At 33.0% G+C, this 27389-nt stretch overlaps 1 protein-coding gene across 1 annotated transcript in view; it reads left to right on the forward strand.

Annotated features, from left to right (window-relative positions):
• Positions 1-27389, forward strand: part of IRSp53 (Insulin receptor substrate 53 kDa) — a 130237-nt gene that overhangs the window by 36511 nt on the left and 66337 nt on the right. The window contains exon 3 of the mRNA XM_085488341.1: positions 5085-5159. Within this exon, the coding sequence (XP_085344467.1) occupies positions 5085-5159 (75 nt within the window). The remainder of the gene's footprint in view (positions 1-5084; positions 5160-27389) is intronic.

Consider the following 27389-nt stretch of genomic DNA (forward strand, 5'->3'; position numbering starts at 1 on the left):
TTGTATCATAATCCGCGTTGGAATTCTCGCGGGAGAAGGGAATAAACGAACGACGTCGTAAATAAAGTCGATAAGCGACGCAAATGACGTCAATAACAAAAGGCAAATCAACGATAAAGTCGTCTTTTAAGCGACAAAAAAGCCGAACGCAGTGAAAAGTTCCCTAACAGCACACCATATCCGAAAGACGTTCAGAGCATATCCGGAGGATATCCAGAAAACATCCTCAAAATGTTCTCTGAACGTTTTCGGGATATGTGTGCTGTTAGGGAAGTTATGCGATCTCGAAGTGCAAAAGTTACGCGAAAGTTCCTGTCGCTCTTTCGTAATGCGCAGAAATTTGAAAAAAAATAAATAAGAGGGAAAAGCATAATTCTCGAGAGAAAATTACGGCGAATTCCAGGGTCCGACCGCGTTTGCGTAATGCATCGTTGAGTCCTGGCACGCGCGGCTTAATGGGCTCGACCGACGCGTACCTATATGTATCTACGTACATACGTGTTATATACGCGCGCATACCGCTACGAGATATTTCATCTCGCAGCGGAATGGAGTGAGAGAGAGAGAGAGGACCACCAGTCGATTCTCTATCGTTCGTTCACCCCGTATACATTCCTCTACGACAACGGCGATTTTGCCCCGCAGCGTCCCGACGCACGTCAAACTTATGTAAGAATGTGACCGGTTTGTGTACCACCGTAATATCGTTCCTTTCCCCTTTTTCTCAATGGAGATATTCCAAATCTGATTTGCAAGATCATTCAGAACTTGCATCAGTAATTATATATATAGTATATATATATATAAATAATATGCGATCCTGTTCTCGAAGAAAGGCTTATGGCTATTTATCCTATTAAACCTCTGCTCTTCTTTGCTATACATATATTGTATAAAATGAACCATTTTAAGTAAATTAATCAGTTATCTCTCTAAAAACTGAATTTTAATGAGAAAATTTATAGGGTGTTAGGAGAAACTATCTTTGGCATTGTTATTTCTTATATAATTGTGAATAGCGATTTTGAAGGTCATTTCAAGGTCATTTTTGTAAATTGGGCTATTTAAACTATTTTATTACAGAAACTTATTCTGTATTTTAATATTTATAAGTTTTATAAAAAAATCTTTCTATATAAAACAAGAAATATAGAGGCTGAAACAATTTTGAACAAATTAATTAAACATATCTAAAAGTTGCAATTTTACGAAAAACTCTTTTATATTAGACAAAGTTTATAAATGTAAAGATAGACTAGACGAGAATTATCAAGGTTATTTCAAGATCATTTTTATTTTTGCACCCGACCAGAGATTAAGCGCACATTCAAATGTATAAATTAAACTGAACAGAAATATATATATATATATATATATATATATATATATATATATGTATATATACGTATGTAAATGCCGGTCGTGCTGGCGGTAAATTGATTTCGCGAATCGCTAATGAAGTCGCAGAGATCGTAAGAACGCGCTCTGGCTTTCGCGAGCAGCGATGTAAATTTTCAGGGTAATACGAAACGCGGAAATAATTGACGCGCCATCGGGTCGACGACGTCATCGTTATACCTTCCGACGCACCTGACGCGCGATGGCCCCTTCTTATACCCAGCCCTCAACCCCTTCTCGCCCGAAGGCGATACGGAAAGCTGGGGTTGAGCCGAGTTTAATTTAGCCGTCACGCTCTTACCAGGATCGATACATCGTAACCGCATCAACAGAGTTACGCCTCGTGAGTGCCACCTTAACTTCGACGGGCGACGCGACGCGCCGAAAGGAAAGGAAACCCCAAACCAGGTTTCACTTCCGGAACGACGCCTGACTTGCCGTCGAGACGTCGGGGCAATATGGCGGAAACTGCCTCGAAGGAAGCGACGAAGCGATGCCTTGGATGTTTTTTTTTTGTTTTCTTTTTAACGGGAAAATATCAATCTTAAAGGTTGACTTAACCAGGACTACAAGATGTATATATAGCCTTCGGAGAGTCGGGCTAAATTTTCTTTAATTAAGACACTTAAGTTTAAACTAAAACTTTACGCTAGTTTTAGATCTAACCTAAAATTTACCTAAACTTGTAGCAATTTTTTGAAAATTTAAGAAAAAAACATGAATCTTAATTCAAAAGCTGACTTAATCAAAATTTTTAAACTTTTTATAATGTTAGAAATATATTGTGAAGCTAAGATTAGAAGATTGGAGGAATGTGATACACGAAAGAGTTTGATTCTTAAACCCTACATTCTCAATCCTCCATACTTCGAACTTCAGTAGCCAAGTTTCGTGAATGTGCCTAAAGTTTGATAGGCAATTTATGCTATCGCGCTATCAGTTGTCTACTCCTAAACAATTTCTGTATTCACTATCTCAATCAGAAGTCCATTATAACTTCTCCATCGATAAAGACCAGGAATCGATTTTAAAATGATAATTACATTCAAAGATGAGTATTGTGCCACCAATTTAACGCTAGTGTTATTTATGAATTTTTAAGTTTAACTAAATATATAATTAAAAATTATTTGCTGGATTTTTAGTTATCTCATTCGCAACTTTTCCACAATAGATGATACAACAATGAATATTTTATTAATCGACAAACTTCTCTTGGAAAGTTGAAAGTTCTAACAGTACTTTGATTATAACAAAATTTTTCCAACACATCACATACTATAGTTAATATGATAAATTAGATAAAATACTTTTCTTGGAAATGAGATGTCCTATCCGATGGTTAATCTTGTTGAAAATGAAATCAAGAGGATAACCGTTACTTATTAGTATGCTAATAATTAATTCCAAATTTTTGTCAAAAAATTGTGGATGCGATAATAATAAACATGTATCTACTAAGTTGTAAATTATATCAATCTTGTGGCACAATGGATGATAAGAAAAGAATGATAGAGTTCTTCCTGAAAAAGTATCTTTTTGATACCAATCTATATGTATCATGTTATTTTTTATTTTAATTAACAAGTCTAAAAAACTCAGGCTACGGTTAACCTCCCGTTCAGCAGTAAATTTAAGTCTATCGTGATAATTATTAAAGAAATTTACGATTAGATTCAAGTTCTCACCAGAAGTGGCCAATATTATGTCATCAACGTATCGAAAATAAAAAGTGCAGCTGATGTTTGACGATTTCAAAACAGTGTCCTCTAAATCCTGCATAACCAAATCAGCTATAATCGGGGACAATGGGAAGCCCATGGGGGTCCGCAAAACAAACAGATAATTCAGATAATGAATCTGTACATAAAAAATTATTTGTTATTCCATACACTAACAAAATATCAGAAATGATTGTTTCATCGGTTAAAAATAAGGACCTCATAATAGAATACAGATGTTTTAATAAACTTGACAAAATCATTAAGACACATAGAGATAAAAATGAACACTCAAATGTAACTCAAATGTAGTGTATAGGATAAACTGTAATGATTGTAACGCATCTTATGTAGGACAAACGAAGAGACAACTGCAGACTAGAGTGAAAGAGCATAGAAACAATATTAAATTAGATTCGATTAGACATTCGGTAATTTCTGAACACATATTAAATAAACAGCATATACCTTTGATTGGAATAATGTTAAAATTTTAGATAGTGAAATTAATTATCATAAAAGACTCATCTCCGAGATGTTACATATTAAGGAACAAAAAATGGTTTGAATTTAAATAAAGATACCGAATTACTTAGCGAATCTTACTTTGATATTCTAGACATAATAGCAAACATTTAATGTAAACACATTAGACAAATAGATCGTCAGAGACATTCTCAGATCAAACCTATATAATACATACATAACTAAGATAGAGCACGGTTGGAAATGAGAGGTCTTGTCATACGTGAATTTCAGTGAAGAACAACATATATTATAAGTAAGCGTGTGATTTTTATTACTATTTTAACTTGTGACACAGTATTAATTAATTTATTTATTTAGTAATCATAGTGGGGTTGACAACAACGATTTCTCACATAGAAATGAAGAAATTGTACGGAATCTTTCCAACATTTTAAATGTTGTCGCATCATAAGTTGTATATTATGCACAAGTTCAGCGAGATATATATTATATTTGTTTCAATTTCCGACTCATATTAACGAAAGACTATTACTTTATATAACTTTAAGATATGTTACATATATTGATTTGAATTGAATTTTTTACTGAAGAAGGCTGCGTGCAGTCGAAACGTTTGTTTGTAATATAGATTGAATAAATCGTTTATTTTATATCATCTTAATAAGTGCTCGTTACGTTGGTCTTTAAATAAGTTTCTTGTTGTTAACAATATACGAGCGAATATAAATATTATTTGAAAATAATTTATTAAATTTTTTTATTAAAATTAATTAATTTAAGAGTTTAACAAGGCTCTGTAATATAAATATAAATTTAAAATGTAAGACAGGCAATAAAAAAGAGCCAAATTGCGGATGACAGTGCGTTATCCCAACGAAATTAAAATTTTTTCCGTTAGAATTAATTACCTGTGCACAAGGCACCAAATTTTATTTGGTCACGGCCAAAATTAATTAAATTATAAAAATAATTTATTTTTGCAATTTTCCAAAATCGTATTTAACGTCAATAAAGAAAAATTATAATTTTTTTATGTCTTTCTTTTTATTAAACTGTTCTATTTACACAAATAATTTATTCATTTCTTAAGGCATTTTCTGTTATAAAATAATAATCTGTTCTATTTTTACCACACAAGAATCTTAATTATCTACCAGTGACACAAATTTACAAGCTATATATGTATATATATATATATATATATATATTTGTTTATAGTGATAAAATAAATCTTTTTATTAAAATAATGGTTAAAATAAATATTTGTGTAATTCATTAGAGTAATTTACAAATGTTATAAAATAAATTGTAAAAATGAAATGTAGTATTCACAATGAAGTGATACAATTAAGAAAGAGTCTTACATTCAAATTATATATATATATATATATCACTATAAGAAATAAAAAATTATACTTTCAATTTTCAGCATATTTGAGCTTAACTTAATGTGAAATATTTTTTGCTATTTTTTAGAACATCTTGGACAAGTTCAACCCTGGCGCCAGACAGCTGATTAATGCAGGCAAGGCATATCTAAAGGCCCTTCACGGAAAGTGAATTAAATTGAGCGTGATCTGAAAAGAAAGATTGAAACGGGATAAAAAGAAGGCCAAAGGACGAAGAACAGGGGACAAACTCGCCATTAGTCCCTTGGGTCCTGTTGTGAAATCGAATTGCCAACCAAGTTCTTACCTCCGGTCTTTTCACTGATTGATTTATCCCGAAAATATTGGTGATTTAGCGAAATGTATTTAGCGAAATGTATTTAGCAAAATGTGTTTAGGGTCTCATAAAGGCTGTAAAAGCTGTAAATAGCTGAAACACATTTCTAATCCATATTTTTTGACCAAGCAAGGTTTTCTTTAAGAAGAGATATCCCAAAGATATCGTATCTGTTTTAATTTTTGAAATCAGTTAATAAAATTCAGTTAATAACAAAATTACCGGTTTGATTATTATGTATTTGTATACATCTCTCTAGGAAAGGTCTAAGGTGCGAAAACTAGAAAGTGGAATATATATAGGAGACATCTCCAGTTCAGGGACACTGTATTTCTGTATTCCACTTTCTATCTTTCGTACCTTAGGCTTTTCGTGGCCAGATCGGATCAGTCACCCCTTTGGGAATTAACCCGCTGACCCTGAAAACGAACGTTCGTGCATCGTCTTCATGTGGGTCGCGTATCACACGCGTGGGATATTCTCTGCTTTCTCCCCATTCTTGGGAATAATTTTGTCGTGAGAGTAGAAATGTCGATTTGCGTGTCTAACAGTTTTGCTAAATTTTATATGAGAGAGGAAATAGTTCTTGAAAACATGATTATTTGTTAATAATATAATATGTATGTTAAATATCTCTCTTCAGTCCGTCCACCTCTTGACAAAGAGTGGTAATTCCCCTATATCTATATCTGTTCGCCTTTTTGTAGTCTTTCCGCAGACACATTCATTAGAGACCTACAGTTTTACATATTTTGCCAAGAGATGGCGGACAAATAGATCTTAATTATAAGTAAGGTTATATGTGTATATATAAGGCTCGATTGCAGTGTCATTTTGATTTTAAGCGAAACTTAAATATATATATGTTTGTCTGTATTTATTTAGAAAGAAAGATAAAGATAGATACAAATGTAAGTCTCATTTAAAACTGAAATAATGTTGGTACAATGAGGCCTAAGAAGGTTAAGACATCCTATTAGCCTATGTATTTCCCACAGCTACCCGTGATACATTACGTGATTTGAAATTGATAATTGAAATTGGAAAGATATATCACTATTTTATTAACTATAATTTATTTGTATGTCCTATTTACCAATATTTATATTTATATTATATTGACAATAATATAACCTAACTTGTTATAACAGTCGCCCACATCAACTGCGGTTGTGGTAGGCACATATCGCAGAGCATCATGGATAGCTGAGAGTGATGTCTTAACCTTCTTATATATAACCTTAATTGTAAGGTGTGTTTTGTTGGATTTGAACCCCCGAACCCTCGGGCATAGAAAGTAAACGCGCAACTCTTTGTGCCACGATCGCACACGCGATATTTATAACAATTAGTAATAAATAATTAATATAATTAATTTATTAATGAGCAGTAATAACTATATGAATAAAAATTAAAATGGTAATTGACATTCGCAAATCGCGGAGTGCTCAGGAGAATTTTCCGCACGGATCTTGTTGATGGTTGAAAATTTGTTTAAGGAGCACCGGGGAAAATAGTACTATCCCTACGGCGGAAAGTAGTTTGCGTAACGGCACAGTCGACCTTACATTAAAAGTGACTTAAAAGTTTTCCCCCGACCTTTAATGTAACAGTATTACCGTGTCGAGGGAAGAGATGCTCTCGCGGAAGGGGAGACATGCTATTTCCGGTGGATGAAAATCGAGACGGCTTCTTGCGCAACACAACTTTATATATATTTTATAATTTTGTATATTATATATACAAAATTATTTTTTTTCCAATTTTATTTTCAGTTTTATAAACTTTGGACCTCAGACTAGTATCATTTAGCCATTCTGCGCCGTAATATCACTTCTTCCCGGAATATCCTGGAGAAGTTTTATCTTAGAATAGCCGATAAGAGAGATAAATTATGTTATTGCTATCCGATATAGGAGGTTTCGAAGCTACTATGAGATACCGAAACTTCTCTTGAGGAAAAAACAAATAAACGTCCACGGAAGGAGTGCACTGTCGGCGATAAGATTCCGCTTCTAAAGGAGAGGTATGCGACGCAAATTTGCTGGCGGCAACTTTTGCGCGGTTTCGCTTTATGAAAAAGTTGGAACAAACAGAGAACCGCGATAATTTCTTCGGCGGCGACGGCGCGAACTTTTTTATCTCGACGCGATTAGAGTTGCGAAAAGCTCGAGAACGCAAAAGGAAGGAGGGAGGGAAGGAAGGATTGGAGGAAACGAACCGGAGGCTCTGGATCGCACAAAGGATGGTGCAACTTCCTTAACGAGTTCCCGCGCCAGGAAAGAGAGCTAATTCGATTAGGAATTAATTTTTGACAAGACAAAAGGGAAGATTTCTTCGAATGGAATGGGAGAAGGAAGGGGCCAAAGGAAAAGGCTGGAAATTAAAGTGAAACCGAAGGCTCTTCTTCGAAGGAACGAATTGCATCTGATTATTCTCAGAGAGACACTGGCAGATTTTTAATTCTCCCTCGCATTAATCGATCTTAAAAAATACGTGGAATTCTTCGATTTCATGTATCCTTTCAACGATTTTAAGGGGATGCCGGAGAGACGGCCAAACTCCGATAGGTTAGCACCACACATATATCTAAACATATGCACGTATACACATATACACATGATAGGTTAGCACCACACATGTCTAAACATATGCACGTATACAACACATATGCGTGAAAATTTTCTGCACCGTTTTCTTATTTATTAGGCTTTTAAACTTATATCTAAAAATATACTAATACTTCTTCATTCGATTTCTAGTCGGAACCTATCTTATTTTGTACGTACAAACAGCAGAACTTTTATATTAAACAATTATTTTTTTCGATCTGACGACGAAATCGATAAAGAAATTTCAGTTTTTAAATTTTTTCTTGTTTTTAACATAAAATCAGTAGGTTCCCACTTTGTTTCTGTACGTGTTTTAATTATGGAAAAGCATTTATTATTTTATTAAACCAATAAAAAGATTTCGGTGCAGAAAAATCTATAATCATCTGATCGATAAAACAGACATCCGGCATCCCCTTAAAGAGATTTTTACGGTTTTGAAAAAATTTCAATACATTTTTTAAGATTTTAAAATTCGAATATGAAATAAACCATGTATTGTAATATAATTAATATAATAAATAATGCGATAAAAAATACATAATATAATATTTATATTATGAAATAATTATTAATATGCATATTTTTTGTTTAAATTATATAATCATTTTGTGTATCAAATATGTACATTGTTTGAAAAAATATTCTGTAATATAATTTTACTAAAATTGAAAAAAGATTATTAATTTCTCCACTAATATTTGATTTTCTTCAGCTGTACAATTAATCTTCCTTTAATACTTTCTCTCGCCCTTTTAAATTACATTTTCTTTCAAATTACTTGAATCCTCGATCATATTTTAAATATATCAATCGATGCTATCAAAACGCGATTCGTTAGCTTAATTCACAGAATCAATTTGTTCCACTGAAAGAAACTCCGCCGATTGTCGAACTTATATTCAATCCCACTCCTCCCTTTTGCTGTATTTCGCGCTCCTATCAGGAGCCGACGACGCGACAATTTATAACGAGGCACTTTGAGGGCTCCGTTCAAAATCCCGCAGGAACTTCGCGTCCTTCCTTCCTTCGTTCTCATCCTGCATCCTTTCTCCGACTCTGCGCCATCCGTTCGCTTTCTAAGGACGCCACTTAAATATCAAGAGTTCCGCATTTCCAGTCGATTGAAGGACGTACGAAGCCTTCTTTAGAATATCATCTTCTTCTCCTTCTCCTCTTTATGTATGTTAAGGAGCTAGGAGATAGATGAAATTTTAACATGGTGAATGCTGTCGTTTAAGGAAATTCATTTGCATTCTAATATTAATAATAATAATATTGCTAATAATTCTAATAATAATAATAATAATAATAATAAATACAAATTTAAAATTCAGTAAATTCAGGTGGTGCGTCAGTTTTAATGAAAATTAATTTTTGACTGACAAAACTGTTACAGAACATTTTTCTAGATGTGAGACCAGAATTAAAATAAACTACTCGAAATTTATTTATATTAATAAATCCTCTCTCTCTCTGATCCTCTTAAAAAGGGTGAAAAAAATATCAAAGTGTTTTTAATGAAAGATACGCACTATTATCAGCATCTGAAATTTAAATTTGTCTTCGAAATTGAGAGTACTAATTTCCCTTGAGTCGTAAATAATAATAAAATATATCTATAATTATAAAGAATATAAAAAAAATACAATTTTATGTGGCCAAATTATTTATAATAACGCATAAATATTTGTTACGTCCAATTAAATTCGTCGAAGGCAATTTTTTTGTGAGGAACGAACAAACCAAGGATCGTAAAAAATGCGACTGCGGGCGAAATCGCGAATGTGATTTGAAAAGTTTTCTCGTTAAATAGCGCAAAAATGCGCGCAGAGACGTTGTCGACCGTGGACAGAAAGGGCGACAGCGATCTCGGGGAGCACGGGAGAAGAGAAAGAGGGGAGGAGAGGGAGGGAAAGGGGTTGAATGTCCGCGCGATACGGACAATGACGAGCGCGCGCGCGAGTACCGACTGATTTTAATTATGGAATCTGGTGCAGGTGAAACGCTCAATTTTCCCGCCGGCATATGTCTCCCCTCCCGCTCTTTCGCTCTTTTTTTTCCATCCTCTCCCTCCCCCCCGTCTCTATAGATTCAGTCCCGCAGGTCCCTGCAATTTCAATTTCGCGCCATCTCTTTACCTTTCTCTCCTTCCCCTTTTCCAACCCTTCTCTGCTGATTTTCCCCTTCCGGCCGGTCGCTCTTTAATATCGATTTCCTCTCGAAGGGTCGAAAATATCGTTTGAGTATCGTTAACGCGTGCACTCGCAACTGTCAAACCTTGTCATTTGTTTTACCGCTTTGGGATTCGACGATAGGGGAAAGGGACACGAGATGTTCATCATCGCGGACCACATTGTTCGTATAATAACGGCCGATATACAGTGTGAAAGATAAATATTTGGAGCACTTTAATTGCAAGGTAAAAGGAAGTAGTTTAATTAAGGGGATGCCGGATGTCTGTTTTATTGATCAGATGATTATAGATTTTTCTGCACCGAAATCTTTTTATTGGTTTAATAAAATAATAAATGCTTTTTTACAATTAAAACACGTACAGAAACAAAGTGGGAACCTACTGATTTTATGTTAAAAACAAGAAAAAATTTAAAAACTAAAATTTCTTTGTCGACTTCGTCGTCAGGTCGAAAAAAATAATTGTTTAATATAAAAGTTCTGCTGTTTATACGTACAAAATAAGATAAGTTCCGACTAGAAATTGAATGAAGAAGTATTAGTATATTTTTAGATATAAGTTTAAAAGCCTAATAAATAAGAAAACGGTGCAGAAAATTTTCACGCATATATGTTGTATACGTGCATATGTTTAGACATGTGTGATGCTAACCTATCATGTGTATATGTGTATACCTGCATATGTTTAGATATGTGTGGTGTTAACCTATCGGAGTTCGGCCATCTCTCCGGCATCCCCTTAATTTCATTTAAAAATTATTTAACATTGTTCTGTAATTGTCACGCTTAATACTTTAGACTCAGAATAGCATTTATTTTTGATGTAATGATTTTATTCTAGGAAACTGTATATCATATATAATTTGTTGCAAGATATGAGATTGAGATTTCGAGATGTTATTATACTTTTTGTGATTTTATATGCATAGAATTGTTATAAATTTCATGGAATTATGTACAAGTCATAGTATTTTAGGGTCATTGATTATGAATTAGTAATCTATATAATTTATTTAAAATAGCAAATGGTAATTACCAATCCTGGTATTTATAGGTTTTTTCTAATCGCCAATTATAAATGAAAATATAAATTAAAAATGACAGATTTTAATATGGCAAAAATTTAAATTTCCCAAAAATTTTCAAAAAAATTTTTAAATTTTAAATTTATCTACAATTACGAAATAAAGAATATTAGATTTAATGCAAATTAACGCATATACAAGAATTTACAGAAATTATCAAATTTACCGTCATATTCACTGTTTTGATTTAATATTTTAATTTTGAAATTATATTTATAAAGTTCTATTCAAAATTCTTACAGATACTTAGAGTCTTATATAAGATAAAATATTTCTTTTTTATTATCAAAAACGTTTATAACTTCTCTATGATTTCTCTTTTTCTAAAGATTAATACGAATTTAATAATTTTATTTTTTTTAGCCGAAATTTTGAGATATATTTTCCAACATAATGAAATCAGTATTTTAGTTTTTTAAATTTTTAAAAAGAGAGAAAAAAAATAGAGCACTCTAATTTTAAAAAATTGGTATTTCTGGGGCACTCTGTGTGTACGCTTTAATATCGCGTATTTAACAACCCCGAGCACGATGTATAAAATCTAACAGTTAATATATTCCGTTCGTGTTCTCTCGCGTAACTGTAGTTTGTGCCAGGGCGAAAATCTCACCGCGGAAAAAGCGGCGGAAGTTATTTTCCCGAATATTACGCGATCGAGAGAGCGACAGAGAGCGAAAGAGAGCGGAAGAGAGTGAAAAAAAGCGAAAAAGAGAGAGAGAGGGTGAGTCGTGTTGCACGAAAATGACTCCGCTTTGCATAAAAAACGTTCGGCGCCGCTTTGCATCGTGTCGGCCGACGCGCGTAATGCGTATAAATAAAGCGTGTAATAAACGCGAGGGAGGTGAATTATGCGCGCGAGATAAAGAGAGCGCGCGATCTCCCACGCGTAAACTGACACACGGCGGATCCCTTCGCGCGACGCGAATGGGCGTCACGAGAGGGCGCCGCGCAAACTGTATATCCCCGTCAAAAGTTGACGCGCGACCTTATCGCGCGCGAAAACTTGAATGGCGATAGCATAGAGATAGTGCGCGTTATCGCGCGATAATTTAACCGAGCCGTAATCAACCTGAGTTGAATGTGAAAAAATTGATCGACAAATCTCGAGATATACATAAATTGACATCTCGTGTCTCACAATTATTTATCGATAGTATACAGGATGTCTCAAAAGTTCTGCAATAGTAAGAATATGTAAAATTTACTTTGAAATTTTTTAGTGAAAGCCCCTGTTTTTAATTTAACTTATTTTACTAGCTTTTTAAAACATTATAATAAAGTTTTTTCCTTTAAGTATTTTTCGAGTTATGAGGCTTGAAAGATATAATATTTTGACAAAATACAAAATATCTTGTAAATTATTCAGCTTTTGGTAATCTTAATACTTTTATACACAGAATAATTAATTAGTGAAAGAAAACGCATAATTGTTTTTAAGAAAAAATATGTTGCAAATTGTATACATTTTCTTAGAAATAACTATGTGTTTTCTTTACACCAATTGATTTATCAAAAACTAAATATTTTACAAAATACTGTAAATTTGAAGCATTATAATTTGAAAATAACTGAATGAAAAGATACTTTATTATTGTGTTTTGAAAAGTTCTCGAGACAATCTACAAGTATGTAATTAAGAATAGGGAATGTGCTATGTAAAGCCCTTTAATTTGAAATATTTTTTTAAAAAGTCTTTGTTTTCGCGATATTTGACTGTTGCAGGATTTTTGAGATACCCTGTGTAGCTCGGTATGTTTAATTTCGGATTGATAGGTGGAATTCACGGGATGATTCACAAATTGTTATCATTACGAGTGATCGTGTAACGGAAATATAAAAGATATGTTGTTTCATCTAAAGGTGAACGCTGATTACGTATCAGGAAAACAGATCGCTTCGAGAAAGAGAAATTTCTTGTTCGAGATATACGTGAGAACTTACGCGGTGACTTAATGGACGCATGATTCCGCTTTAAGTGGATTTGGATGTTACGTACGTCGAATTACGATAATGATCGCGATAATATCGCGCGCGCACGGGCGAGAGAAGGGTAAATGGGGCTTCCGTTGAAGCATCACCTGGAATTCGCCGGGATCACCCCGGTTAATAGCGAATACCTTACGTATCCGCGTCGAAGCGGATACCTGCATACCGGGTGTGTTAATGGAACCGTCACGCAGTTCCGCATCGATCGCGTTCGGCTAATCGCGGCGTGCCGCGCCGCTAATTAATCCTGACCTAGGACGTGTCGTCCCTGGAACAGGAAGTCCAGTTCGTCCCCCCTTATCCCTTTCTCTTCCTCCTCTTCAATTGCGTTTTGATCCCCTTCTCCCAATCGAGCGAACGTGTTTGGAATTCGATTTAATTTTCACAGGACGACGGTTATTAATGGTAACTAATGGAACTAGTATTAATTTCTGTGTGGGGCCCGCGTGGAATGAGTTATTATTTTTTTCTCGAAAATTAATGGCGAATATTCGCGTTTGGGTGAAAAATTTTTCTCTCCATTATCAATCACAAGGGATATTGATTTTAGCAAATAATGCACATCTCTTTTAATTATAAAGATATATGCATGTAATTGTTATTGTTATGATTGATATAAAACTTACGGATAATTGATTATTCAAATGACGTTTATTCAAATTCAAATTTAATGAGATTGATTACAATTCTTTCTTGCCTCAGAATTCAAAATAGAGACTAGTTTTGATATAATATTATTTGATACACAATAAGTAGAGAATTATTCTTTTTAAAACATTTTTCTAAAAAGATATATATATATATTTTTTTTATACAATTATTTTTTATTCTATTTAAATGATGCAAAAATATTTACAAATTATATTAAGTACATATACACGGAGAGAATTTTCTCTTAAAATTTATCCTGAATATTAATAATATTACAATAAAAAATATTAATATGCGTATATAATAAATTTTACTATGTATACAGTAAAATTAATCGACTATATTTTATATCTTATTGTAGTAGATATTAATATTTTTATTGTGATAAATATTAACCAGAAAAACTCTTACAAAATTCTTTCAATATTATATTGTCCCACGATTACCATGATTTTCAGGGTAAATTCTAAGAAAAAATTTTCTCTGTGTATGTACATTTATGCAAGTCTGAAAACAATATTTTGTTTGAAGTTGGCAGCACTTCGACAATCTTCGCTGTAAACATAGTTGCAATCGACCAATATAAACAGAGAATTATTCCTTTTCAAACATTTTTCTAGAAAGATATATACATATATTTTATACATCATTTTTTTATTTTATTTGAATGATGCAAAATATTTACAAATTATATTAAGTACGTACACATTTATGCAAGTCTGAAAACAGTATTTCGCTTGAAGTTGGCAGCGCTTCGACGATCTTCGCTGTGAACATAGTCGCAATCGACCAATCGCTTTTTATACTTGAGGTTATATAACCACGCGGCTTGATAATAAATTACAGCGGAAGAGTCATCAGCATTCGATTGTGAATGTCAACTGTTCGAGGAACTCGATTTATCTCGCGGTTCGTTCACGGAGTGAAAAGAAATCGCTGAGAACCCCCCGACGCGCCGGGTTCTTTCTTTGCGATAGGGTCCTCTCTAATATCCCTTTAAATGGATTCCCTTTAATCCAATTTGCCGGCTGAGCGATATTAATGGATCGGAATAGCTTGCGTTCGCGAGGTGGAGAGTAATCCTTAAATATTATCCTTCGCGATATCGCGCGCGTTCTTCCACCTTGATTTTTTCCCCTCATTTTCCTTCTCAGCTTCACTCCTAACATTCTTTCACCATTTTTCCTTTGCGTGGAATTTTTCTTTCTCCGTATAAAAATTTGCAAATATTAATAACCACGTGAAAATGAATTTGAATACATGTTTTTACATTTTGTCTTCCATTTTTATTAATTTATGATAGTTTTTATATACATATATAATTATATATATATATATATATATATATATATATATAATATAAATATAATAATTATATATTAAAAAATTATATAAAAAATATAATTATATAAATAATATTATATATATATATATATATATATATATAATTTTTATATATTTTATATGTATATTTATTTTTATTTTTATGTGTATATTATTGTTTATCTAATTGTATTAATTGTCTTACAAGCTGCAATTTTTTTCGATTTAAGCGTGATGACATTTTGATGATCTCAATAACGACGATTTGAACCTCTTCTTTATACATCGCGAGCAAAACAGCCGAGACTGCTAGCTATTCTTTTCTCATTTTTGGAGTCGCTTTGCTCTTCCCTTCTCAAGTATCGAAATATCCGCTTAACGGAGAACATACGACGACGACGACGACGAAGACGAGCGCAAATAAACGCGAACTACCCCCTCATTATTCGCGCGTTTACTCGACAGAGCCCACCTTCCTTCGGTGTACTCTGACAATACCGCAATCGGCGAAGTTTACAATAATATTGTTACGTCAACATCTGTATGCACCCTATAAATCATCCTCAATTCTTTCCTCATTTGGATCCTTCACTCCGATCGTTGGAACGCACGAAGCGTTGTTCAAGAACACTGATATTGTGTAAAGAACTGCTTAACAATAGAATTTTTTTCTATAAAATATGTAAAACATTTGCAGAGCAATGTATAATAGTATATTGTGTATCAAGTGCGGAAAGTTGACAATTGGTCACGAGTGCGGGGGATGGACCACTCCACACGAGTGAACAATTGTCAATCCGCACGTGATACACATACTATTTTGTATTACAAGTGCAGACAAAGTGGCTTTGTGCGCGAGGTGGCCGATCGCACGCCGCCATCTTGCGGCGGCACGGTGCGGGAATAGCCGCGTTCAAAGTCATTGTCCACGACTAAAGCCGTGAGCAAAGCATTGCCCACGGCTGAAGCCGTGGGCAATGACTTTGAACGCGGCTCAGCCGTAGGCAATGGCTTTGAACGCGGCTTATTCACCGCGTCGCCGCTAGATGGCGGCGTGGGAAATCGGCCGCTTTCCGCACAGAAAACACGCACACAAAGTGCCACTTTGCCTGCACGTGTAATACAAAATATATATATATTTTTTTTTATCGATGTACATAAAAGATATATGCTACTATATTATATACTCAGTGTTTGCTGTTATCTAAATAAAATTATATAGATGATCATCTAGATAAAATTTTGAAGTCATCTTATCTTTATATAGATAATAAAAAGATGTATTATCTATATCTACATCTTAGACGAAAAATTGTTATTTTTACTAAATTATCTAGAATAATGTTCAGATAATTTGGTTTAGAGTCATAGTATATAAAATATTTAAGTAATAGAACACAAGCAGTAAGAGCACAATAAAAACTTATGAATAAAAATATAAATATATTTTTATATCCCTTTTATAATTTACATTTTTTATAACTGTGTTTACATAAGCGATCTTAAGAATAATATTATCTGGATATCAAAATGAATCTTCACATAATTTTATATCTTTTATCTAGATATATTTAAAACAAAATCATCTTTGTCTTATCTAAGATGAATTTACATTTTTTATCTCATTTTTATTTAGCTAATTTTAAAATCATCTAATACAATATAATATGTATGTAATATGTGCATAAAACTATAATAATGTAATGTGTGGTATCTTTAGTACGTCAAATTTAGGTATAGAATAAACTATTCATTTTGTCTTTACAACTTTTTATGACAAAAATTGTGAGAAATCGGTTTATATAGGCTGTATCTAACAAGTGCAAAAGATTTTAGGAGATGATTCTTTGTCGAAAATTAAGGAAGAGTTACACTTTTCTAAAAAGGGAGGTAAAAATTAAGTTTTTATAAATATAAATTTAACATATATAAGATAGGCAATAAGAGCCAAATCGCGGATGACAGTGCGTTATTCTAAACGAAACTAAATTTTTTTTTCGTTAGAATTAAATACCTGTGCACAAGGCACATTACAGAGCCTAGTTAAACTCTTAATTTATACACGCTGGCTTAAAGGCGTTTATTTACCAACATTAATATATATATATATATATAACAGAGAAAAGTATAGAATCGAAAGGATCTGAATAGCTCAGTTGGAAGAGCAGTCGCCCGGCAAGCGAAAGGTCTCGGGTTCGATTCCCGATTCTGCGACTTTCGGATCTATATTTTTCTCTCGCACTTTATTTCTTTAGGGGGAATAGGGGATACATGGAATTAAAAATCTCTTGTAGAGATTATTCCAATTTTATATCTTGGCCGTGTCCAAGTAAAAATTTGGCGCCTTGTGCACAGGTATTTAATTCTAACGAAAAAAAAAATTTAGTTTCGTTTAGAATAACGCACTGTCATCCGCGATTTGGCTCTTATTGCCTATCTTATATATGTTAAATTTATATTTATATTACAGAGCCTAGTTAAACTCTTAAGTTTTTATTTTTTTCCAAATTTTAGACATTAAAAAAATGAAACTTCAAGTTTCTTTTGTTTTATTTTTTTAATTTGTTTGAAATTTGAGTAACTCCTCGGGGAAGGGTATAAAAGTATATGTAAGAAACCCCTCTTTATTTTCGACACAGAATTATCTCCTAAAATTTCTTGCAGATACATCCTGTATAAAAATTAAAGTAATATAATTTCATTAAAAAAAACATAAATAACATTCAAATGAACTTAAAAAAGCGCTCTTTTCAGAAAAAATCAGTCATCTTTTGGCCCCCTTCAAAATTGAGCAACTTTTGTCCAAAACATGCAAAAATAAAAAAAGTTTCTAAGGGTGGTTGATTAAAATTGGATACGTTGTATATTACCATATATACAGGGTGTTCCAGAATTACCGTATCACACGTTAATGGGAGACTCCTGAGGCGATTTGGAGACGATTTTTCCTCAGCGAAAATGTCGAGAAAAATGTCATCATTTTTTTAATGTTCTTAATTTTTGAAATCATGTATCTTTGTAACTAAACCTTAAATTAAAATTCTATTAAAGTAAACTTTACCTGAAATTAACTAAAAAATGTAGTTTTGTTAATAATTAATTTTTACAAGGCTTAGTTTACAAAAGAGCTTTTATTTTCAATTGTTTATAACTCAAAAATTATTGGTGTCTGAACATTTTCGCTCCCATTAACGTGTGATACAGTAAATCTGGGACACCCTGTATCCCTAATAATATATAATTAATATTAATTTAAAGTGTTTATTATATTATTCAGGAGTCTCTAAGACTAATAATAAATTCCAAGTCGATTTTTTATTTTCGGATTCTTATTTTGTCCGCAAAGGCGTGAAAACAAATAGCGGGCAAGCAAAGGAGAGAGAGAATGACCCTCTCATCCATTTCTAAGTCGTTTCGTTTTCCTTTATTATTCCTTCGCGTACTCGTGGGAATCTCACGGGAGAATTGAGCCGGAGAGCGAGACGCAAAAAGGTAAAGGGTGGTCACACCCCTTTCTGGAAATTCCAGAAGGAAGATGGAAATATGAGACAACAGGGTGGTGGTCGAGAGGGGGTTGCGCACTTTAGCGGCGGGGGAGGGAAAAGCCTGAAGAGGACAGAAGGGGTGGAGGGATGAAAGGGTGGGTAAAGGCGCGTTGAAGTAGCGCCGGGAGGGAGGGGTTGCGAAACGTAAACTTTATTCTGGACAGTGCAGCCCCGCGCAGTGCGATTCAATTATTTTTGCTCAGCCTCGACGAGACGCTTCCGGGCAACCTCCCCCGCCGACTTCTCCCTGCCCTTTTTACTCCCTTCCTTCTCGTTGCGGTCGGAGTGGCAGACGCTTCTAATTTCATTATTCCCTCTCGAAAGACCGTCCTGCCTTTTTCTCACCCCCCGCGGTTTATTTCCGAGCAAAGCATTTTCGCTCGCCTTCAACTGGTATTCTCTTTCTCTCTTTCTCTCGATATATCGGGTGGAAAAAAAGAAATATTCGCACCCGCGGATTCAGTTTTGCGCGATACAGGAGATACCTGACCTGAAATTCAGGTTAGGTTGGGTGGAAATTTATGATGTTTTAAGGGGATGCCGGAGAGACGACCGAACTCCGATAGGTTAGCACCACACATCTAAACATATGCAGGTATACACATATACACATGATAGGTTAGCATCACACATGTCTAAACATATGCACGTATACAACACATATGCGTGAAAATTTTCTGCACCGTTTTCTTATTTATTAGGTTTTTAAACTTATATCTAAAAATATACTAATACTTCTTCATTCAATTTCTAGTCGGAACCTATCTTATTTTGTACGTACAAACAGCAGAACTTTTATATTAAACAATTATTTTTTTCGACCTGACGACGAAATCGATAAAGAAATTTTAGTTTTAAAATTTTTTCTTGTTTTTAACATAAAATCAGTAGGTTCCCACTTTGTTTCTGTACGTGTTTTAATTGTGGAAAAGCATTTATTATTTTATTAAACCAATAAAAAGATTTCGGTGCAGAAAAAACTAAAATTATCTGATCGATAAAACAAACATCCGGCATCCCCTTAATTAGGTTGTATTGTTTTCATTATTTTATTTGTAATTATATATATATATATATATGGATACACTCCGCGTAATGGAATTTTTAAATTTGATTAGGTTAGATAGAAATTTAAATTGTTATTTTGATTATTTTATTTTAATTATATGTATAATACGATACACTCTATTAAAATTGTAATAAAACTATTAAAGAAATGACCAATCTTTTTATTTATTTGAAACGACGGTTCTTTGTCAACGATATACGCTAAACATTAATCCAAATTTATCATTGCTTCATATTGTAAATTAAAAATTAAAAAGGTAGTATTCGGTACGATTTATGAATTTACCGGTTAGCTAAATTGTACCCATGAGTTTTTAAATTGCACCTCAATAATTTAAAAGTTTTTTAAATTGTAAAAATAAAGTTTTATTTTCTATAAAAATTCTTAACCTACAACAAAATGTTTAGAAGAATATCATTCATATAATCGTAAATTTTCTTCAAAAATTTGACAAAATTATTTTTTGTATTACACAAAAATTATGAATATTATCTTAATATAAAATTTGATATTTTTTTACTTGTTCATCTAAAAGAATTTTATAAAAAAAAAAAAATAACGTAAATTGATAAACATCATTCATTAATTTCTCGAGAAGAAAACAAATATCGCAGCATTAGAGTGAAGCTCTATTTGGTGTATAACAGCATTAACGCCTTAAAATATCTGTATTTAAAAAAATATAGTAGAGATACAATTTAACGAACGGTACGATTTAGCATATACTTTCTCCTATATTATCACCGCGTATTTTTTTTTCTTTTTTATCGAACGACGGGTCTTTGATTGGAAATTCCCGGAAAAGCCTGGAGGAAGGGCCGCAAAAAGCCACCATTCCCACACAAAATTTACCCTCTCGTTCGACGTAGAGATATTTAACGAATTTTTGCGCGCTGCGTTTTCCGCGCAATCTCGCCGGCGGAATTCCGCATCGTGGTGCTACTTTTTATCCTCGCACGGCGGGAGCCGGCGGGTCGATGTATGTATGTATGAAGTGGGCAGATGTTGTATATAACCTAACCTAACCTAACCTAACCTAACCCGCGCCCTTTGCCCCCTTTCTCCGTTTTCGTCTCCGAAAACTGCAATTTCCCGAGGCAGGAAGGAATGCGATTAAGCGTTGATGGCTTCCTAAATGCAAACAACTCCGGAAACCCATAATCACCGGAGACAATCGCTCCTTCTCTCCCTCTCTCTTTCGTTCCCCTCGTATTTCTAGCGACACGGCAAGAGCGTTGTTTTACAAGCCAGGGATGGAAATTGAAAGGGGTGGGTGTGTCGATTAGCCGGCGCCTCTTAATTCACGATTATCGCCCACCGCGGTATTCACTTCCGGAATGCAAAATGGCGACGTTGGTTTTTTGCGCAGTTGTTTTAAATTACGCGAATGACATTTCTATTTGGTATTTATGATCTTCAAAGTTACTGATATCACTTGAAGAATCTATTTTATTTTATTTTATTTAAATTTATTATTATTTTTTTATACCCCGAATGCTCTACAATTTTTTTCTTATGCATCTCTTTTTAAATCGCAAAACTATTGCTAACATTAAGCTACTTGATCATTAAATATGAGAAGGCATCTTCGATAAATGGATAACGGATTCGACCTGCCGCCATCTTAGATGTTATTGCGCGCGATATGTTCAAATGCTCATTCGAATCGATCGAATAAGGGACGGTTCGGAATTTGGATGTTGCTGCTTTTCCCCTCTCTCATCTGCAGCTGCATTTTCCGACATTGCAGCACATCTCATCCGATACCCATATTAAAACTACCCCTTGAAATACCGCCGCGAGGGTGAAAGCACATTAATGCCACTCGCTAAGAATGCTCGTTATTCTTAAGGAGGGTGCGAATGACGAGAAAGCGCATTTATATTGTCAAGATGTGTTTATATTCATTTTATAATTATAGTATTATATCTTAATATATTTATTTATTATTATATTATTTTTATTAATATTGTATTATTTATATTATAATTTTATTTATTTGTATTATTTATATTTTTAATAATTAGAATTATTTATATTATATTATTTTTATTATTTATGTTATTTATATTTCTAAACAATGAGAAATATGGTTTGCATAATAGAGAAGTATTTCTAGAAATTATTGCGTAAAACAATAATAGAAAAACTTTATTCTTTGATAATCCTTTTATTTATAAAAAAAAAAGTTTCTTTTGCCAGGAATTACGTTTTCCCTGATAAAATAACTTTGCGTACTTATTTCTTACTTCCTCTTAGAATTCAGAAATATATTCAACTTTCCCATAAAATAAATGGCAAAAATAAGAGAATCAACCTCTCTCTCCCCAAAGTCTGTAGTAAGGAGTTACCGTGTTAGGCGGACGGGGAATCTTGGGGGATGAAAAAGAAACAAGGGAAACGCGCTAAAGTCAAGGGAGGCGGATTCATTAATAATCGTCGATAGCTCGTCGCGAAAACTGTCGGCGAAGTAATAGGAAAAGTTGCAGCCAAAATGGTCAGCGAAGTTTTCCATTAATCTACATTAATGCCGTGCGAAATCTTGGTACAGACGCGCTTATTCGCGCCTGTTGCGTTCAGGGGAAGGCAGCCTAAGGGTCCTGGTAAACACCCTCATAAGCAATTAAGCCGCTTAGAGAGAAACTCCGCCGTTAATTTATTATCTTTGTCCCTTCTAAGCAAGCTCGCGCAAGCATGCTGATAAACGACGTGCCGAGCTAAGAAGTTGTCTTTCAAAACGGCTCCTTAATTACGCCTTAAGCATTTCGGAGTTTCTCTCACTCGGAGTATTATATTTAAACGACGCTTTAAGAAAATTTACAATATATAATTTCAAATATGTAATTTATCTCGACGAGAGGATACATTTTTAGACAGCATTGATGCTTTTTCATTTATAAATAATTTTAATTTTAATTTGTTTTAAAATATTTTGTTTCTTTTTTAATTATTTATAAAGCAATCTTTGTTTCTTTAGTTAATTAAAAATAACTTCTATATTTATATTTATTTTTCTTTCACTTGTTCTAGTTTTTTAAAATAATTAATTAATTAAATTTTATTTTGAAATATCAAGAGCCACATTCGCAGAGCACATTTCCGGATTGGACCGACCAGAGGCCGAAACGCATACATTTACAGAATTAATCAATAGACTCATGAGAAAAAAAGAATCTGCGCCTGGCTCTTAACAGCCCATTTTTCGTTAGTTAGCCATTTAATCAGAGCCTTAAACTTTGTTATTGAAAATGATTTTAACTTCTCCCATTAATTAACCAAATATTATTTTTAATTCTCTTAAACCTCATTTTGCTTAATTCATGTATGACTTTTCTTATGTTATTATTAATCTTTATATTTATCTTGTTTAATTTTCTTCCACTTTTTATTTAAATAATGTTTAATCTTTTTTAATTTTAGCATGTATTTATATATAATCTATTTATTTTTAATATTTAATATTGCAAAAATTTCTCCTTTATTCCCCGCTATTTATAAAATAATTTAAAATATTTATTTCAGGCATTTTAATACAAAATAAACAAATAATAATAATTGAGATAGTTTTGACACTTAATTCACCCTTTTAAAAACTTGACTTTTAAAATACCATATTTTCAAAAATTCTACCGACGCTTTTCTAGTAACTAAGTTATCAAATATTTAAATACTAAATATGACTCTATATACTCTGTGACTTTATGGTAAATACTACATTTATAAGTGTTATTCAACACATTTTAAATCTGGTGCAATCTCTCTCTCTCTCTTTCTCTCTCTCTCTCTCTCTCGAACCGACAAAGAGACAAATACCAAAGCCCCGAATATTCAATACCGTTCATATCCTCAGATATGGAAGCGTCTTGAATTCTCGTCTCGCGGAAGCTGTAGATGGGAATAGAGAGGCCGTCCCTCTCTCGAACCTGATATACACCCCGTGTATATATATCGATATCGAGATGTCTCCCGGAGCGTCGGGCTCGGAGACGGAGGAACGTTGCGGTGAAGGGTTGATACAGGACAGTCTGAAGTTTGCCGACAGTTCGGGGGAAGACGAGGGATGACCAACGGACAATGGGGTGCGCCGTCGATGACGAACTCGGCCAGCTTCCCCGAGTCCGAGAGTTGCTCTCGGGGGGTTGCTGGAACAGCCGCAAACATGGGAGATGGGGGCGAGTCAGCAATTCCACCATCGACCCCGCCGCTCCCTTCTTGCCCTTTTTCGCCTCCCTTCATCTCCAGGTTTACGTCCCGAATGGTTTACGCATTCCCGAGCGACGAGAGGGCGCGAAGCGCTGAATATTTCCGCTTACAATTATGTATATCGCGCTGTTTCGTCACGTCGCGTCGCTTCGATAGTTGGCGTTTTAATAATGCGCCGCCGCTACTTTAGGGCGCTGCTGACAGCCTCGAATTTTTCACTCTCGGAGAATTTTAATGAAATATCTTCCGCGAAATGGAAAGAATAATTGTACGGATTATTTATAGAAATATATGGGGTGTTTCTCAAGCAGAGATATGGCTTTTTAAAAATTATCAAATTTTGCAAGTTTATGAATTATTTTGACTCTGTTAGTTGTACACTTACATTTAATAATTACTGTAAGTAATGACAATATGATGTTAGTGTACTGGAAATTAATTTTTTTAATATTAATTGGCTTTATTTTCTATTTTTAACTTAAATCAAGTAATTTTACAACTTCTTACCCTATAAAAACATAGTGGCCACCATGAAAAAAATGTCATTCGCCGATTTTTTGTCAAATTCTGCATACTCAAAAATAGAAAAAACGTGAAAAATAAATATATACAATTATATATATATATATATACAATTGTTTTTGTGTCAAAATGAAGAAAGAAAAAGTCGGTAATTTTTACGTTATTTTCATTTGTAATCACCAGTCTATTTGTTTTTGCAAAAATTTTTTCATTCAATCGGCGATAATTCAGTAATAATAACTCTTAGAAAGATTCTTAAAAAACAATTTTGTTAAGCAAACTTCAAGTTTTCATATCAGAGAGTTGAAGAATTTTGTAAATTTTTTTTACATACGTAACAGGTCGACAAAGTGACTAGAAAATTTCTAATTTTGTTCAGTTCATAATTTTTTACATGTAAAAATTATCAAATTAACAGAAACTTAAATAAAGTAGTGAGCTTTTGAAAATAGAGATTTCAAGCTTTGAAACCCTTTTTTTAAATTTGAATTTTGTTCATTTTTAACGAAGGCTGATTGAGTTTTGCCTATTTTTTAAGAAAATTTAAGTGCTCCTCTAATTATTTTAACTAGTGTATATACATATATAATAATAAAAATAATTATGAACATATTAACAAAAAGCAATTTCAATTTATAACATATTTGATAATTATAAAAATTTGCAAGTTGATTTGCATTTGCATATGTTTTCATGTAAGTATTTATCTTTCTGTATTTATCTTCAAATCAAAATGAAAACATTAAAGAAATTAACATTAAAAAATTGATAAAAAGGTTCTCTTATTAAGTAAAAATTTCAATAACATAAATGAAATTACTAAATTGAATGAGAAACGAAATATGGAATGAATAACAGTTTTTGTAAAAATTTATTTGCGATAGGAATTTATTTTTCCGTTCTACACAAGATATTGTTTACGAAGCGTCGAAAAGAAGAGAAAAAAAAGAAAATAAAAGTAATCGACAATCATTGAAATTGGCAACGTGGAAAATTACGGTCAAATTTGCGCGCAGTTAAATTTCTTCTTGGACTTTGTTTTGTAATAAAAAGGGAAAAAAAAGAAAGAAACGGTAATACACAAGGAAAAATCGTATTTTCCCGATTTTTTCCTTTTTTTTTAATTCACATGTGTCTTGCTGCAGGTTACAACGAAACATACGCGAAAAATGGCGGCGACAGCTGTCGCCGTGCGAGTTTCGATGCCGTTGCAAAATTCTGTATCGCGAAACTCGAATATATGAAGCGGCGGCGTCCTCGCGGCGAAATTATTGCCAACAGAACGAAGCGAGCAAATTTCGTTATTAGCATTTTTACAACAATAATAATAATGGATACAGTAATGCTAATGCATATGTCAATAATAAATACAGCGGATAATTTTGGATAATTAATGCAACGTGCACAACAGGAAATGCAATAAATAAGAGAATGATATAATACGGTGTGTGTTGTTTTTACGTTTATCTTTGAAACTTAAAAATTGCAAAGGGTTATTATTTAACATCGTTTGTATATAAATAGAAAATTGTATTAAAATGATACTTTATCGGCGAAATATTAATTTTGATTCTATAAACTAATATAATAGTTTTTACGGTAATACACAAGGAAAAATCGTATTTTTCCGATTTTTTCCTTTTTAAAGCAAAAAATTTACAAGATAAAAAAATTCAATTACTATATCATACTATAGAGTAAAGATTCACCTTTAAGAATCAATTTTTAAAATTGCTGTACGATGATTTTTAACGGAGTCATGAACGATTAAAGTGAAAATGACATTTTCTCTTCAATTTACGATAACTTGATAAGGAAAGATCGAAATTAAAATTTTAAAAAACAATTTTACAGGGAAAGCTTTAACGTGAAAATGTCAAAAAATTCTTGTATATGTGACATGTCTACAAAGTGAGAAAAAATGTTCCATTTTATGTTTGTGTTTTTCTGTATGTAAAAAATATCAGAATTGAAGAAAATGAAAAAAATGATAAAATTATATGGCGATTCATTTAGATAATTTCCAGATAATATTATTTTTAAGACCATTTATGTAAACACAATTATAAAAAAATGTAATTATAAAAGATACATAAAAATATATTCATATTTCTGAACATTATTCTAGATAAACTTGGCAAAATTGATTTCGACATAACTAGCAATTTTATTCAATACTTTCACGACGTTTCGACCATTTGGTTGTGGTCCTTATCAAGTGAGAATTCTATAACACAATATTACACAAGAGTTTTTAACAATGTTGAAACATACAAGAACATATTCAAATGTTAAGTTATGACCACAAACATACCCATCAATTAAAATGAGATTAACGCAACATAAAACCGATCTTATTTAAAATTAATAGTTAAAAGAGGAACACGTCCCATCGCTATGATGTTTCGTCAACGACTAAGTTTGAAACGCACCACTAAACAATCTTTATTATTTTGTCGTAAATATTTGTCAAATTCTTAGTGTCTTTCTGTAGGTTAACAGTATTATCATGCTTCTTTATGAAGAACATTTTAGCAATCTCTCTCTTTCTTACATGTTTCTCATTATGTAAAATGGTCGGTGATTTCCAAGTAAAGTCATGTCCAAAATCACATCTGTGTTTACTCAAAACCGAATGATTAGACTCATGTAATTTAATATTGCTAGCATATTCCTTCACTCTAGTGCATAAATGTCTTTTCGTTTGTCCAATGTATGAGGCATTACAATTTTCACAATTAATCTTGTATACTACATTCGTTTTTATATCATTAGTTATTAAATTTTTACCTCGTTTTATCAGCATATTCAACTTTTTTGGCAAACTAAACGACATTTAAGTTAGCATTTTTAAGTGACCTTTT

This window comes from Nylanderia fulva, unplaced genomic scaffold, assembly GCF_048542155.1.
Source record: "Nylanderia fulva isolate GAGA-0341 unplaced genomic scaffold, ASM4854215v1 Scaffold68, whole genome shotgun sequence".
NCBI classification, from domain to species: domain Eukaryota; kingdom Metazoa; phylum Arthropoda; class Insecta; order Hymenoptera; family Formicidae; genus Nylanderia; species Nylanderia fulva.